The 16,064-nt window shown below is 39.3% G+C and overlaps 1 protein-coding gene across 2 annotated transcripts in view; it reads right to left on the bottom strand.

Annotated features, from left to right (window-relative positions):
• The window catches only part of PDGFD (platelet derived growth factor D), a 223,476-nt gene that overhangs the window by 53,164 nt on the left and 154,248 nt on the right, over positions 1-16,064 (bottom strand). For both annotated transcript variants that reach the window (XM_069469000.1, XM_069469001.1), the window contains exon 3: positions 13,981-14,161. In XM_069469000.1, the coding sequence (XP_069325101.1) occupies positions 13,981-14,161 (181 nt within the window). The remainder of the gene's footprint in view (positions 1-13,980; positions 14,162-16,064) is intronic.

Here is a 16,064-nt window from a genome sequence, read left to right as displayed (position 1 = left end):
TGAAGGGGCACTTAGCACTCATTATGTATTTGAGGGTAATGGGATCTATTATGCATAGAGAATTTTTTTTCCCTTTAAAAACATGGTTGCTAAGGCCACCAATCCTAATAATAAGATGAGGCAGTTGTCATCCCAACTGAAATGTGTTGAGTAGCTGTTACAGCAGAGGTCATAGAATTATTAGACCAGGAGTAAAGAAGGCTGATACTATATAGCAAATGCTCAGACAACAAACGCACACCAACCGCCCCCAGGCACAGGAGAGGTTACGTGAGGCTGCTGCAGTGTCACCAGCCAGGTCTGTCATCAGGAAAAGTGTCCTTCCCATTGCTGACAGCTGAGAAAACAGGTGCCATGTAGTGGGTTTTTTTTTTTTTTTTTTTTTTTTTCTGTGTAAGCAAACCCTTTTTAAGTAGCAAAATGGAAGAAATTTTCTCTTAATTGAGGGTAGGACCAATAATGTCTTCAAAAGGAAATCATCTTTACTGAGAGAAGAAAACGGACGATCAACAGGGATGGTGTTTGTAAGGTAACAGGGCTGCTTTCTTTTTTTCATGAACATATCAAAACATGAATATTGCCTTTCCAAGTGGCCACCTGGGTACTCTCTCTCTCTCTTAATGTCCCCACACAGAAAATTAACTAATGGAACACGTGAGCTAGAATGCTGTTTGATTTGAAGGTAGCGTGGAATTAAGAGAGCAAATTAATTAAGAGGTCTTTTTTGATGGGACTTAAATATGTTTTTATTGATGGAAGAGTGTGAATTCAATGAGAGAAACACTCCAGCCTACTGAGAATTTTGATGGAATTACGATAGTTTGTTATAATACCTCAAAACTATCTGGAGCATTTACATTTTACAAAGTGCTTTACCGTATCTGATCTCATTTAATCCTATTGCGTGCTTGGTATATAGGAGGTATTTTAGAAATGTTTATAGATTTACCGAAAGCTTTCTGAACAAAAACGTTAATTCATTTAGGAACATATACTGCGTAACTATCTCGTGTCCCTCTACTAAGTGATGTCATTGTCTTTGAAGTGTTCCCAGTCTAGTGATAAACCATGGTGAGCTCAGTGCTACTGAAGCGGTGAAATGAGTAGAGTAGCAAACGTAAACGTGAGGACGGTACCCTCAGAGAAGGGGACGGATTCTGGGGTTCTGTTTTATGCATTGAGATTTCCCACCAAGGAAAACAGTTCTTAAACAGGACAGCACAACAGAACCAGCTGAGGAGCTTTATAAACGGCGTTTTGCAGTCCCTTTCCCCAAGACATTCTGAATCAGTAAATCTGGGATCAGTTCTGGGAATCTGTTTTAAAAAAAACAAAAACAAAAACAAAACCCTCTAGTACAAACACTTGATTAAAAATTCTTTCCCAGGAATTGTGACCTTTCCTGCTGTCTAGATTGTACTCTATAATTCAAACCTGAAAAGACTTTGGTCAACTTTCTTTCTCTCCTTTAGCCTTAGGCTTTATTGCTTTTAAATGCAAATAATTTGGGCTGGGTAAGGCTTTAAACTGTTATCAGTCATTAACTTATTTGGTTCCCTTTGCCTGGATTGAATGATTTCCCACCCGTGCCTTGGGTCAGCTTCTGTTTCTTCTAAAAATCATTTCCTGACCACTTTCTCTTTCTCTTGGACACCGTTTACTTTCTCTCTTCTCTCTCCCACAAACTCTTAGTCTGTTTTTCAACTAGCCTTGATCCCATCTTCTCTCACTCACTCATGTCTTATGTGTGCTCCCAGGTCCCACCTTGTGACCTGCCATAGAGAACGAGAGCCACAAAAATGTTTGTAGAATGAATGAGTGACCTAATTCACTAGAGAATTAATTTACAGCCTTGTCTACATGAAAGATCTGCTGGTTGTTTTGATTTGTGAGGAAAGGGACTTTTGGGTGTTTGGTGAGGATGGGATACAGGGATCGGTGGGGCAGATTTGTAGATGATGGCAAGACGTAACTGGGGCCACACATAAAAGGTCTGCTTTGCCCTTCTGCATGCAACTGGCCTGAGAAATAACCATTTTATCTTCATATTAAAACGTGGCATATGTTTTTTGGTATACAAGGGATGTTCTTACAAAAGGCTCAGAAAAAAAGGGAATCATTCACAATGGTTTATTGTAACTAACTGTAACATTAAATCAAAATTAGGTACTGGCTTGAAATTTAAAATTAGAGCTCTGCCTTTATAACCTGATTTTCCGTCAGAAATGTTTTTTATAGTTAAGACTTTGGATGCATGTTTATGTATTTAACTAATTAAAAAATACTTCCCATTCTAGGTTATCTCCCATGGCTAAATGGAGTAATTTTGTATTCATATTTCTCTTATTCATATTTCTATTTTGTCTGTTATAGTAGAGATTAAAATGTTAGGAGGTTTTAGTGTCTTTTTTTTTTTTTTAAGAGCCAGAGTCTTGCTCAGTCACCCAGGCTGGAGTGCAGTGGTGCAATCATTGCTCACTGAAACCTCAGATTCCTGGGCTTAAGCAATCCTCCTGCTTCAGCCTCCCCAGTAGCTGGGAGTACAGCTGTACACCACCATGTCTGCCTAGTTTTTCTGATTAAAATTTTTGAGACAGGATCTCACGTTGTTGCTCAGGCTGGTCTTGAACTCCTGGACTCAAGCCATCCTCCCACCTCAGCCTCCAGAGTCACTGGGATTACTAGGATTATGAGGTGAGCCACTATGCCTGGCTTTTTTTTTTTTTTTATATATCTGGTTTTAGCATTTCAGGATAAAAGAAAAAGCCAGATCACATGGACTACTTCTGACCTTGAACAGCCATACTCTTCAGAAACTTGGCTTGTCTTTGAGCCAAAAGAATATGTCAAGGGCTGTTTGCATAGTGTTTTGTAGAATTAGATGAGAAATGAATGCCTTTCTACAGAGTAACATCAAGAAACTTTTCACATCTAGATTTACTATTAAAATTGGAATCTTAAAATATTAAAGGTATATTTCAAGATATTTTCATGAACAGTTCAAAAGGGACTGACCATCTAGGGAAGGGAAGGTACATCTGATGTAGCATAGCCAAATAAAGCTAGTTAGTTTTTGGCTTCTGGTCCTCCCAGCACTGCCAGGGTTGTTGGGTCCTGCCAAGGGCCTTGGATACTGTTGGACTGAATATTTATGTTACCCCAAAATTCATACATTGACATTCTAACTCCCAATGTGATGGTATTAGGAGGTGGGGCCTTAGGGAGATGAGACCTCTTGAATGGAATTAGTGCCCTTATAAAAGAGACCCCAGAGAGCTCACTGGCTTTCAGTTATGTGTGGATACAGGAAGTTTTCCACACTTTGCAACCCAGACAAGGGTCCTCACCAGAACCCGATCATGCTACCCACCCTGATCTCAGACTTTCAGCTTCTGGAACTGTAAGAAATACATTTCTATTGTTTATAAGCTTCCCAGTCTCTGGTATAGCAGCCTGAAACTAAGGCAGATACTTAATTTGATTCTAACCCACTGCTATGGTTTGAATGCTTGTCCCCTCCAAAACTCCTGGTAAAACTAATCCCCAATGTAACAGCATTAGGAGGTGGAGACTTTAAGAAGTAATTGGGTCTTGAGGGTTCTGCTCTCATGAATGGATTAATCCATTCAGGTATTAATGGGTTAATGGAATAATAGGTAATCATGGGAGTGGGTCTGTTATAAAATGCCAGGCTGGCTCTTTCTTGTGAACCCCCTCACCATGCGATGCCCTGCACCACGTCGGGACTCTGCATGCAGAGTCCCCACCAGCAATAAGACCCTCACCATATGAAGCCTCTCCACCTTGGACTTCCCAGCCTCCAGAACTGTAAGAAAAAAATTTCTTTTCTTTATAAATTTATTTATAACTGAATAATTATAGCAACAGAAAACAGACCAAGACACCCTTGGAAGGCATTTAATAGTAACAGTAATAATAGCTCCATCTGTTGCACAGACTGTGTACCAAACTCATACATTTTAAAGCTAATCTTTAAGCAGCCTTACGATGCAAGTGGATGCTTCCTATTTTACAAATGAAGAAACAATGGCTTCAACAGTTTAAATGACATGTCCCAGGTGTCACAGATATGCACATATTTGAACTTGAGTGTTTCTAACTCATATATCCTCTACTTTGAACACAAAACCTGAAAAAATCAAATGAATGGCTTTAGAGTGTCTTAAAAACCTGGAAAGCTCTTGAGGCCTCAGCAAAGACCTGCTAGAATCATAGACTATCAGGATCCTGATACCTTTTACAATTATTAGGAAGCCCTGAGTCTTTCAGTGGCTGCTGCTATTCATGAGGAAGGTCAGCTCAGCGGTCACATCAACGAAGGACCCGAATTTTGTCTGCTATGATGTCACAATTACACAGTTTGTTACTGATGCAATAACATGCCTCCTTGGGGTTAAATCATTGTGGATACAGACTTTAGAATTAGAATGCCTGGTCATGTGCTGCATTTCTAGCCCACAGTTTCCCTGACATTGGACTCTACAATGCCCACCTCCCCTAACGTCCATCCTCACCCCTAAGCCAATGCTCCCTGCTTCCCCGCCCCCCAAATGCCCAGTGAGTCCTGGAACAAAGTAGCTAAAGGGTATGTAGTGTGTTGGAATGATTGCAACATTAGAGTGGGAGGGAGAAACTATTTCAAGTTCTTATAAGCACAGGCCATGGTCTGTTAATATATTTTCTCTTTATACATTATTTGGGATTGCTTTTTATTGCTTGTACTCCAAACTATTGGACATTATCTTAGGTACTCAATGGATGCTTGTTGGTTCAGCTCAATTACACATTTTGAGGCCTACGTAGTGAAAACGCACTATGACAGCCTCTGCAGGTGTAGGCTACTCGCTACCCTCAAGGAGCTTTCACTCTGGTAGAGATGGTGAGACCTGTGCATGGGTTTCTAAAAAGTCTGGAAAGAAACATGCCAAAATATTCATGGTGGTCGTGTTTGAGTGATAGGAACTATGGGTATTTTCTCTTCCTTTTAAAACTTTTCTATATATTTTCATAAGTATGCATATGTGTACCTTATTTTTTCTTTGAAAAGCCATAATGTTGACGAAGAACAGAAATCTGGGTACTTGATGGAATGCCAGAGTCTATGTGGTTGAGGAGCTAAAGACCAGGCATTTTTTTTTTTTTTAAGACATAGTAATATTTTTGACATGGACATGACTTTTCCAGGCAGAGAAAGGCTTGGATTCTTGAGGATATATATATATATATATGGCATTTAATTGCCAAGGATGAGAGGTGACAAATCATGAGAGGACTGGGCCATCCGGGAATGATGCTGTTTGTGTGTGGGGAGAAGGGAGAGTTGCAGCTAGAATGTTAGGTTGGGGTCAGAACACGGAAGGCTTCCAGTATCAGAGTGGGGTATCTGAACATTTCTCCAGAGGAAACAGGGAGTCATTCCCAATTTTTCAGCTGGAAAATGTGATCACAGCTGTAATTTAGCCGACAACCAGGTGCAGGGCAGACTGAAGGTAGGGGAGACGGGAGGGAGGGGGACCGAGCAAGAAGCGGTTAGCAGGGCCCAGCCAAGAAGCAATGATTACTTGATTATTTATTCATGTATCTCTCTTTTTCAGACGTGGCTTTATGCCTGTTCAATCTCTTTTTTTTTTGCCTGTCTGGCCCCCATTTTCAACTGCAAAATAAGGAAAGAGTCACTTTGAATATGTAGCTCAATTTTCTCACAGTGAAAGAAACAATCTTGAATGGAGGTCAGCCTTAATCTGTCACATTCCCACGGATACAGGCAACACTCAGGACAGTCGTTTTCAAGGCTGGATGAGTCCTGTCTATATGATTGATTTTTAATTCCTTCATTCACCTGTAAGCGGAGACTGGCCTCTCTCTAATGTTCATGGGATCTTTAACTTCCCAGTCAGGATGGCTGATGCTTATAGAGAATGGAGCAGGTCAGCGAGGTCACATTAGAACCACAGTGGGTAGAACTGAGTCCTCGGGACTGTTACCAAAGGTGACTGATGAATAAACCTAAAACGTAAAAATCACCCTGGGCCTGGATCCTTCATGCGCTCATAGTCCTTTGCACTCTTGTAGGCAGAAACCCTTCCTTCCACGTTACTGCATCAGCCCATAGAAATGGAGACACCAAGAAACATTTTTGGTCTCTTTCTTCAAGTATTTTTTTCTTTCATCACTTCTTCCGTCCTCTTTCCTTTCCCTCACCCACATCCCCTAGCCCATTTCTCTTTCAGGCTGTGCTTTTGGCACCATTCCTTGGGAAGGGCCTTGGCTCTCCACTTCCTGGGTCTATGTGCTAAGTACAGCTGTGCCTGGCATCTGCCCTCCTTGCTGGCTCTCCTGCCTGTGTGTGACCAGGATATTTATGGCCAGACAGTGCTCTTCCATGCAGTGGGAGGAGTGTGTAAGTGTACCCATATCTGTCTCATTGACCTTGAAGGCTTCCCAAGCATCCTTGGGTCTGCATTTGCACCACAGCTGTACAACATCCCCACTTAGGCTTTCCATCCCAGCCAAGTTCTCGATTCTAGTTTTACAGAGGAGTCCCGGGCGTTGACATTTCTTGGACCCCCATTAGTAAAGCTGTTATTTTTGATATCCTTTTGGCTTCTTATATCTCTTGTCTACTGTCTGGTATGAAGAAAGGAGAGTACGTGATTAGCATCCTTATGCCTACAAAACTGTGAATTAACAGGATATTCTAAAATACTCTGCTTTTTCTGGCCTTTATGTGGGCAGTGCCCTCTTCCTAGGACGCTCTCCCCTCCCTGATGCAGCCCAGCAATGCCTGTCTTGGTGGGGTACATGCCCTTCTTCCCGTGTGCCCCAAATACTCCACACACATTTTATCACTCCCAATTCACATTGTTTTATAATTGTTTACCTTTCTTCCCCTCAGGAATATCATTTTCTTATGATCCACAGTGCGTTTTCAGAAATATTTGTCGAATTTATAAGTGAACATATATGGAGCTATTTTTTACTGAGGTTCACTTCTTCATCACTTTTTAAGAAAGAAATACTGCTCTGTACTTGGCATATCTTAAATGTGCAAGCCATTTGCTAATACAGTTGAATAGCTTTTTCCTTCCTCATGTTCTCATTTTCTTCATCTACCAAAATATTTGTACAGCAAAGAGCACAGTTAAAAAGAAGGTTATTTGTCTATAGAGAGGCACAGTCATCTAAAATCACTACATCTTTCTGGTTTTCAAGGATAAAAGTTTACTTGCAGCATGCCCGTGTAATTAAATACTAGATAAACAGGATACTGAACTTTCCAAGTGTCATTAAACAGCATCCCTCTCAATGCTGGAAATGTGTTTATACAGCACATGGGGAGTCATCTGCTCATGTGATTAGCAAATGGGGTTTATGAGGAATATTAATTAGAGTAGTAAAGTATTATTTCAAACACTGCTTGTGTCGGAAAGGACTATTCAACATGCACGACAACATTCCACAAATCAGGCAATATGTGTGGGATTCTTAATTGCACCTTTGTATCCAGAGGACATCGTGGATGAGATTCAGGGGGCTCCTTGCAATTTTATGCACAATTTTGGGTGTATTTATTTTTCTTTGGAGTGGGCCCACAGCTTTCATATCTCGTGGATAGCAGCACACAGGTGACTATAGGCATAATCCTAACCTCTGTGTGTTCACTGCCTCATTTGCAAAGTCACCTGACCTGTGTTCATTGCTTCACTTGTAAAATAAGAGGGTTGGCACTAGATCTCTAAGACGGTACAGCTCTAAATTGTATATTTTTTCTAAGCCAGTCTTTGTGAGGATGCTTTAATGCATGACTTAATAGCAGCAGATTATTTATGACATGCCAGGCATTGCATTAAACACTTCACATGCATTGCCTCATACATGTACTCCTTACAGTAATCCACAGGGTTAGATACTACTGTTATTCTGTCTGTTATTATTATTTATAATATGTATATCATTATTATTATCAGGACTGTACCCACCAAATTATAAGTTCTATAGGGGCAGGGACCTTCTCTATTTTGTTCACTACTCTATATCTAGCATTTATCATTGTGTGTGGTACAATTAATAGATGTTCAATAAAGTCTGTTGAATAATACATTGAAACAAACATATGACTAAGGCAGGTCCAAACAGTATTATCATGAGGTTTTATGTCACCTCACTTTCTGGTCTCCTCCCAGTCCTTTAACACTTTCTTACCCATCTCCTCTTCTGTTCCCCTTCCCCCAGAAAAAGCCCAACTTTCCCTTTATTTTCCTCACCCATTACCATTTGCTTTCAGACCTAGCCATATCCTTTGTCAAGCTATCCTTCACTCCAGGCGGGTTATATTACATTTTCCTCTTCACTCTCCCATACACTCTACCGAAGTTCTCACTATGTATCCAGGCTTTAGGAAAGCAATCTGATTAAAGTAACTTCCTCATTCAACCTTCCCAAAGAGAAAACTAGTTCATCAAAATCATCTCTGTAATTGGTAAAATTTTAGAACATTTGTGAAATATTAAATAAGAACACTTATCTACCCCTGTCTATGAAATTGTGCAACAGTGAGACTCTGTTCATAAAGAGTGTGTGCTTCAACTGAGATCCACTGAAGCTCCCAGGCTTGCCAGCCTACTGCACCCACATTTACTCGGGTGTTCTGGAACAGATGTTTGTCTCTCTTGCTCTGCTATCCTCCTGTCTGACCTTGACCATGCCCCAGGTTTCTTTCTGTCCAGACTTTCTTTAGTGTCTCACTGACAATTTTTTAGCATCTGGCCTTAGCTGATCCTCTGGTTTTAACTACTTTATCCACATGCAGAAAGAGTTGAGAGGTATCCAAAATAGGATGGGCTGAGATAAGGATAAGAATCCTCCTTCCTCATTCTCGACTGAGAGAGGAGTTAGCTACTTTTCTGCTTTGTTCTCTTACGTTTGCATCCTTCCAGCAGCCTGAATGCTCAGGCACCAAGAGAATCATTTCCACCAAAGGCAAGATGGCTTTGCTCTTCTGTTTCAGGGTCTTGGCATTTCCCCTTCTTTTGCTGACCGCATTCTTCTCCCATAGCTTTGTATTGTTGCCTCCTAATATTTCAGGTCTCAAATGAAATATTACATCCATAGATCATCTTTTACTCCCTAGCTGTAATGGATCCCTTCTGAGTCACTCTTCATCACATTACTCTCTTTTATCTGCTTTTATTGAACTTCAAATGATTTATGTTTGTGCATATAGATGTACTTCCCTACATATATGTTTACTGTCTGTTTTCACCTACTACCATGAAAGTTCCTAAAAGCAGAGACTCTGCCTATCTTCCTCACTGCTCTATCTCCAGGGCCCTGGGCATACCTTGTCCAGCTCACAGTAGGCATTTATGCAACTGTATCACAACTCTTGCAGCTCTCAAACCTCCAGTGGCTTACGTCTGAGTGAAAGAAACTGAGGTAAGCACAATCTGCGGTGAGGATCAATCACCACCCCGACAGTCCTTGGCTGTATATATGGTCCTGGCTGAAGTGGCCAGAACACCATGGATGGTCAGAATGGTCAACAATTTTTAACTGGCTGTGCAAATAAAAGCGAAATTTCCACACTTTACTAAATGAATGAGTTCCTTTACTCTCTAGCTTTGTTTAAGAATTCAGCTTAGTCAGATGAGGATAAATTGCCCACATTTATTTTGTTGTTCTTATATTGTTTTTGTTTCACCAACTGGTAAATTTTAGGTTAGCAAAATCAGAACTTGCAAAAGCTATTATAACTGAGAATCTTATCTTGTTCACCTCCTGGGTTCTACTCCTCCTCCTTCTCCTCTTCTTCTCCATCTTCTTTTTTCATTATTTTAAATAATCATTTTTATGCAAAATCATGCTTCACTTGAGTTTTAATCTCAGTGGAAATCTTAACTGCACCACTTGAAGTTAATTCAAACTGCAGATATTTACAGTTAAGCAACTGGTCTGATAAAATAATTTTTTTATTTTAGGAAGTGTTTATAATGGGTATTAGTAAATTTCAATTTATAAAATAAACTAGACTTTATTAATAAAACCAAGTTTGAGTAGCTCTCAATGACTTAATTTTTTATTTTTGAATTTAAAAAATGGACCTTACATTAAACACGCAAAAACATAAATAACATAAAAGTTCTCATGTTTGTTACAATATACAATAAAATGTTTCTACTTTGGATGAAGAATGTGAATATGGTCAGAGTGTACATTCATGTGTGTACACACACACACACACACACACACACGCACACACACATAGAGATAAGTGGGCTATTTGTACAAGACTACTTGTCAACTGACATGTTAATAAGATCAGTGATAATGACAACAATAATAGCAGCAGATATTTGAGTAATTAATAAGTTCCAGGAAGAGTGGCTTATAAAATTTGTTTTATTTAATCAGCTCAACTACCTAAAGTCCAGCAGTATTATCACCATTTTACAGATGAAAAAACCGAGCTGTTAGCAGCTGAGCTGAAATTCATATCCGTGTCTGTTCACTTCTCTGCACATGGTCCACAGGGAACCTTGTGACACCTTTCCAATAATCTACTTAGTGGTCTTCACAAGAAGATTCCTAATCATTCAACCATTCATTCATTCTCCAATAAACTGGATTTTTGGTCGGAGATCCTAATTTATTTAAATAATCATATCTTGCTACCAAGTGTTTGATAATTATCCACTTTACTTAATTATGCTTTCTGAAGGCATCTATTCTCCCAAATAGAGTGAAACCAGAAAACAAGGCTGAGCAGGAGAGCAAGGAAATGAAATTAGGCAGTTCTTGTGAGTCATACTTTCTCAAGAAAGGGTCAATTCAACAAACTCACTGTCTAGCCAGTGTCTAGCATAGGAATAAGATACTTGACCTACCCTCAAAATGTTCATTGCCATTTATCTGGAAGAGACAGATATGGACATAATTTGTGATGATAAATGTAGAATCATTATCACCATTTATTGAGCACTTACTATATCCTAGGCACTGTGCTAAGTATTCGTTATTGTTTTAAAATCTCATACCGACTCCAATTATTAACCCCATGTTAAAGATGTAAAAGCAAAGGGGAACAAACTTCTTCAGTAACACACCACAAGTAACCAGTGAGATGTGCCTTCAATCTGAAGTGTGCTTTACAGTAGAGCTCTGGTCCCATGTGGCTATGCTGCCCTGCCCTAGGAGGGGACTGTGATAGGTCCCCTCAAAAGGTAGAAGATTCAATTCCAAGCACATCAAACAAAATTGTAATATCAGCATCATTTTTAACCAGAAATAAGTTACCTTGATGTTATCCATTAGTTTCCACAGTTTGCTGGAGTGGGAAAATTGACTAAAAATGTACACTGTGTTTTTCCAAAGATGCTATGAGCATGGCCCATGTATATTTGATTCCAGTGTAATGGGCTCTTATTCTCCTGGGTACCTACTACTTATAGCCACAGGAGAAGTCCTTGTACACCTGGGAGTCACTGAGGTAGGAAGAGAAGAGAGGTTCCACGGGAAGCCCAAAGGGGGAAGGTAGAGATGAAACGGGAGGTGATCTCGACTTATCCTAACAGCTACCTGCCATTTTCCGGGAGCACTTTGACTTCTCAGGAACTGTTCTTAAGGCTCATATTTCTCTAGCAACTACCATTCCTTAAAGTAGGGCTTTCAAAACAGCTGCTTCCATCCCCTAGAGGTGTTTAGCATTCTAAAACTCATTATTTAAATACACTTGAAGAGGGCTTGCCATTCTTAATCTCACTGTCTCCCTTTTAATTTATACGTGGTCCACTTTCAGTTTCAAGCCTGGTCTCCTGAGTTTATAAACCCATCGTTAAAGTCTGTCTAAGTAAAACTTAAACATGCATGAAGTGATCTTCCCAATACAGTGGTTAAGCCATATGTGACCTTCTATCCCCACTGAGCCAAGAATCAAACAGATGAGTTTTGTCAAAAAACCACACAATTTAGAGTCTGTGCATACCTGGAAGTTAAGCTCATTCTACCTCTTGGAATTCAGCCACCAAAGCACTTTGGCCCTGGTTGACCATATTTAGTGCCAGAAGCCTATTAGGAGGGGAAAGAGTCTGTAGCTCTTCCCAGAGGATGCAGACCAAGAGAAAGGTTGAGAAATACACAAAAATATTAGAGTTACCATCATTTCTTTACAAAACCAAAATACCATATACTGATGGAGGTAAATGAGTGGAGTGATGCCAAACACTTTACATCCAAACTATCAAGGCTGCCCAATAGTCCACTTACCATTGGCTAAGATATGAGTGATGAGCCTGTGCCATAGCCTAAAACATCTCCAACAGGTGTACTCTTTCCTGAAACCCATACTTGCACTGCCTTCTACAAATGGAGTTGTTTTGCCTTAAAGACATTGTGTTGGGGTATTTATTACTGACTTATGGGCCATTCACCTTAGTTATAATCAAACATTAGCACTAATAGTGCTTGTTATTTTAAAGGGAAAAAGATCCTTCGCTAAGCCCATCCGTCACCATTCTAACACGCCAAGCGTGCTCTGTCCAGGAGCAACTGCGAACAGATGCATCGCTGAACACATTAAAACGTGAAGAAATGTAGAAACCATAGGTTCACATTTCAATTTTAATACTGAGCAGCACTGTGTGGGTTTGCAATAATGGAAATCATGCTTGATGGATTATTTTCAAGTTAAAACTGGAACGAGTGTCAGCACATGCTATTTTTTCACTTACAATGTTCTGATGTAGAATTCACTTAGTGTTTAATAACTCACCATAATGCAAACAACCACCAGATTAAAATACAAAACAAGATTTCCTGTTCTAAATTTAATTCAGAAGAGAAAAAGAACCCAATAAATTGATGCCATTTATAGTACTGGGTTTTATTTTGGCCTCCACACTGGGAAAAGGGACAGAGACAAACCCAGTGAGAGTGAAAACTGCTGACAGTAACAAAAGGCAATATGCTATCAACAGCTGAAGGGCTCAGGGGTATTTAAGATACTGTTTAGGCAAAATAATCCCAATGTCTACATGGACTTAACCTAGAGCACCCAGTTCTTCTGTCTTACTACTCAGCATTCTTGATGAACTGCTTTTTAACTGTTTGTCATCTCCAGCTGACTATAAACTCTAGGAGGTTCAAGGACCCTGTCTGTCTCATTTACCTTGCAATACTGCATCTATCAGAGTGTCTGACAAAGAGCAGGAACTTCATATTGTTTTGTTAATGAATGACTGAGTAAAGAAGATACGTCCTTGTGTGTAATCCAACAACTGAAATTAACTACATTGTAGATTTTGGCTCAGTATGAGGTTGAACATGGTCTAACAATCAGAACCATTTAAAGTTGGAAATGGCTGCTGAGGTGTTTGAGTAGAGGTGAGAGGACAGACAAGCATGAGGGTAGTCAACAGGATTCACACTCTTGAGTCCTGAGTTGGACCTTATGGTTTTGAAGATGCTCACAAACACTAAGGCTGCGTGATTATAACATACACCATTCCCAAATCTGGGTCATAATTTAAATTAAAATCATCAGGACTTTTTCCTGCTATGTAGTTTATAGACAAATTTTCAAACCAAATGAGAAATTATTTTCTTTAGCTTTCATTCTTAAAGCCTGTTCAACTCTCTCATACCTCCTACTTAGCTATACATTTACCTTGCCTAAATTGAATCAAAGGTAACTTAACTGCTTTATGATAAACAATTTTCCTTTTTGTATTTACTATGCTCTCTTTCAAAAGGTAGGACCCAGAGTTTGACTTAATAGACCCCAAACGTTATTTCTTACTAATGAAGACTTTAATATTTTGACCATAAGGTAGGAACAAACCATGCCATAAGGAATTAATAAAGTTCATTCACGCTCACACCACTGTATTTATATCATAGAAAATGATCTGTATACTGTATGAAACCAGTGTCTGCTTTTAATCATAAGGTGGTTAAGTTACTTACCACAAAAGAATAATAAATCTTGAATCCAGGTTTAGCCACAAAGTAGTCATCGGACTTGAATGTTATTTTAATTTGGTTTGTTCTTGATGTTATCCTTGGAGGAACTTCCTTGTGTCCACACCATCGTCCTCTAATAACGGTACTGGTTTCAGATATATCTTCAACTTCCACAAAATCATACCTAGAATCAATTTGACATAATGAACACATTTTGATTACAGTAGATTTTGAAATTCATACTTTCACTGAGAAATTAAAACTAGCATATATGATTTCTCATGACTACCATCTGAAATGAAAATTATAGCCTACAGAAATGCTAAAAGGAAAGCTAATTTTTGGATTACAATTTCCAAATTCAAACTTTACTAATCTATTCTGAGAGAACCCTTACATTTAGCCATAACTGTTCCCAAGTCATCAATAATCAAAATGGGCTACTTTCTGAACATCTGGCTTAGAAAGTTTTCTTGGAAAAACCAATAGCGATGATCTGTTGGCATATTTTAGGAGATGCAACTCTAATTATATGGCCAAATGTTAACAGTATAAAGTTTTTCAAACAAATTCCCACTTTGAATTAATTTATATCACATTCAGTGCTTTCTCTAGAAAGTAAATGATTGATATCTACGTAGCTTACAGAATCAGCATTTTCATTATAGAAAATAAATAAACAAACGTATACAGATATGATTTGCTATATTCTCTTTTTGAAAACTCTTTTGGAAGGGTCACATCATAAAATATAAAATTTATCACAAGGGAAAGGACAGATGCAAGCTAACCAATAATGGAAAAGTCTGTGCTGGTTAAACCAGAATTCGAATGAGCCTCGGACCACAGGTTCCCCTCTGGCTTTGGTCAGAGAAACACAGAATCCCAGGACTGAAGAAGACAGCAGGGCCTCTTTCGTTATTCCTCGTGACCACTGGATTCTCGACGTCCCTCCCTAGCATCCCATCATTTCATTATATAGTGTGACACCCTCAGTGGCAGAGTTCACATCTTCTAGGGATCACTTATTCTATTTTCAGACCCTTAAGATCTTGGAACATTCTACCTGATGAGCTGAACTATATCTGCCTCTCTGTTCTGGTCATCAGTGTCTCACTCCTCCACTCTGCCTTTCCCAAAATGATGTCAGATGCTAAAGTTTTAACACACAGATGATGGGTATTTAGGGTGAACAGTGGCAGAAGTCTCACATCTGTATTATATTTCTCTGTCATGATTATGAGAAAGAATCAGCATAAGAAACATCATGTCTGAATATGAGGAAAAACCAACATAGCTGTCCTGGTCTTACCCATGCCCCTCAGAGCTGTTCCTGGACTGGGCAGGGTAATCTAAGGAGTAAGTAAAAAATAATGACATGGTGATTACATTTCTTTGACAGTGATTTACGAGGCCCTTATGTCCTTTGCCTCAGTTTCCTTATGGGCAAAATAAGGCGGCTTATGTAATTTTACCAGCTGGATGTCTCTTGAGTGCTTTGTAAATTAATTACTTAACGTTTCTATGGTGCTTGGAAGGTGAAAAGCACTAACAAAGAATCATTCAAGCAATAAAATATTATAAGGTAAACATCAAGGAGGTTTTGGAACAGATGGTAGGAAGTCAATTGCGTTTCAAGGTGTACCCAATGTGTGTAAATCACATTTACTGCACAAAGTATGAGTATACTTGAAACTTTGTTATAACACAATAGGTCACTTTTGTTTAAAAAAAACACAACATCAGTATAATTTTAACTCTAAATCTTAAGTCAAGAGAGCACCATTTTATTTCCTAGGGCAGGTTCTGAGGCTAGCTTTCTCCTCTCCTCTTTTCTACCTCTTATTCTTTTACCTCCTTTCATAAATTCTGAGGAGCAACTAGATTTGATGAAGGATCCAGAAAGAAAACCATCCTAACTCTTCCTCTCCTATTTTCAGGGTCAGGATGCCCAAAGAGTTCACTGCCAGGATCAAAACTCCAGCTCAGTTGTGGAGCCCTGGCTTCCCTTCTGTAATACTGTGATATAATCACAAATATATATTTGATCTTGGTTCTTGGTTCCTGGCACAGGGCTCCTAAAACCC

The sequence above is a fragment of the Eulemur rufifrons genome, chromosome 6, assembly GCF_041146395.1.
Source record: "Eulemur rufifrons isolate Redbay chromosome 6, OSU_ERuf_1, whole genome shotgun sequence".
Classification (NCBI taxonomy): Eukaryota; Metazoa; Chordata; class Mammalia; order Primates; family Lemuridae; genus Eulemur; species Eulemur rufifrons.
Note: the sequence above shows the minus strand (reverse complement) of the source record. Positions and strands in the feature narration are given on the sequence as shown.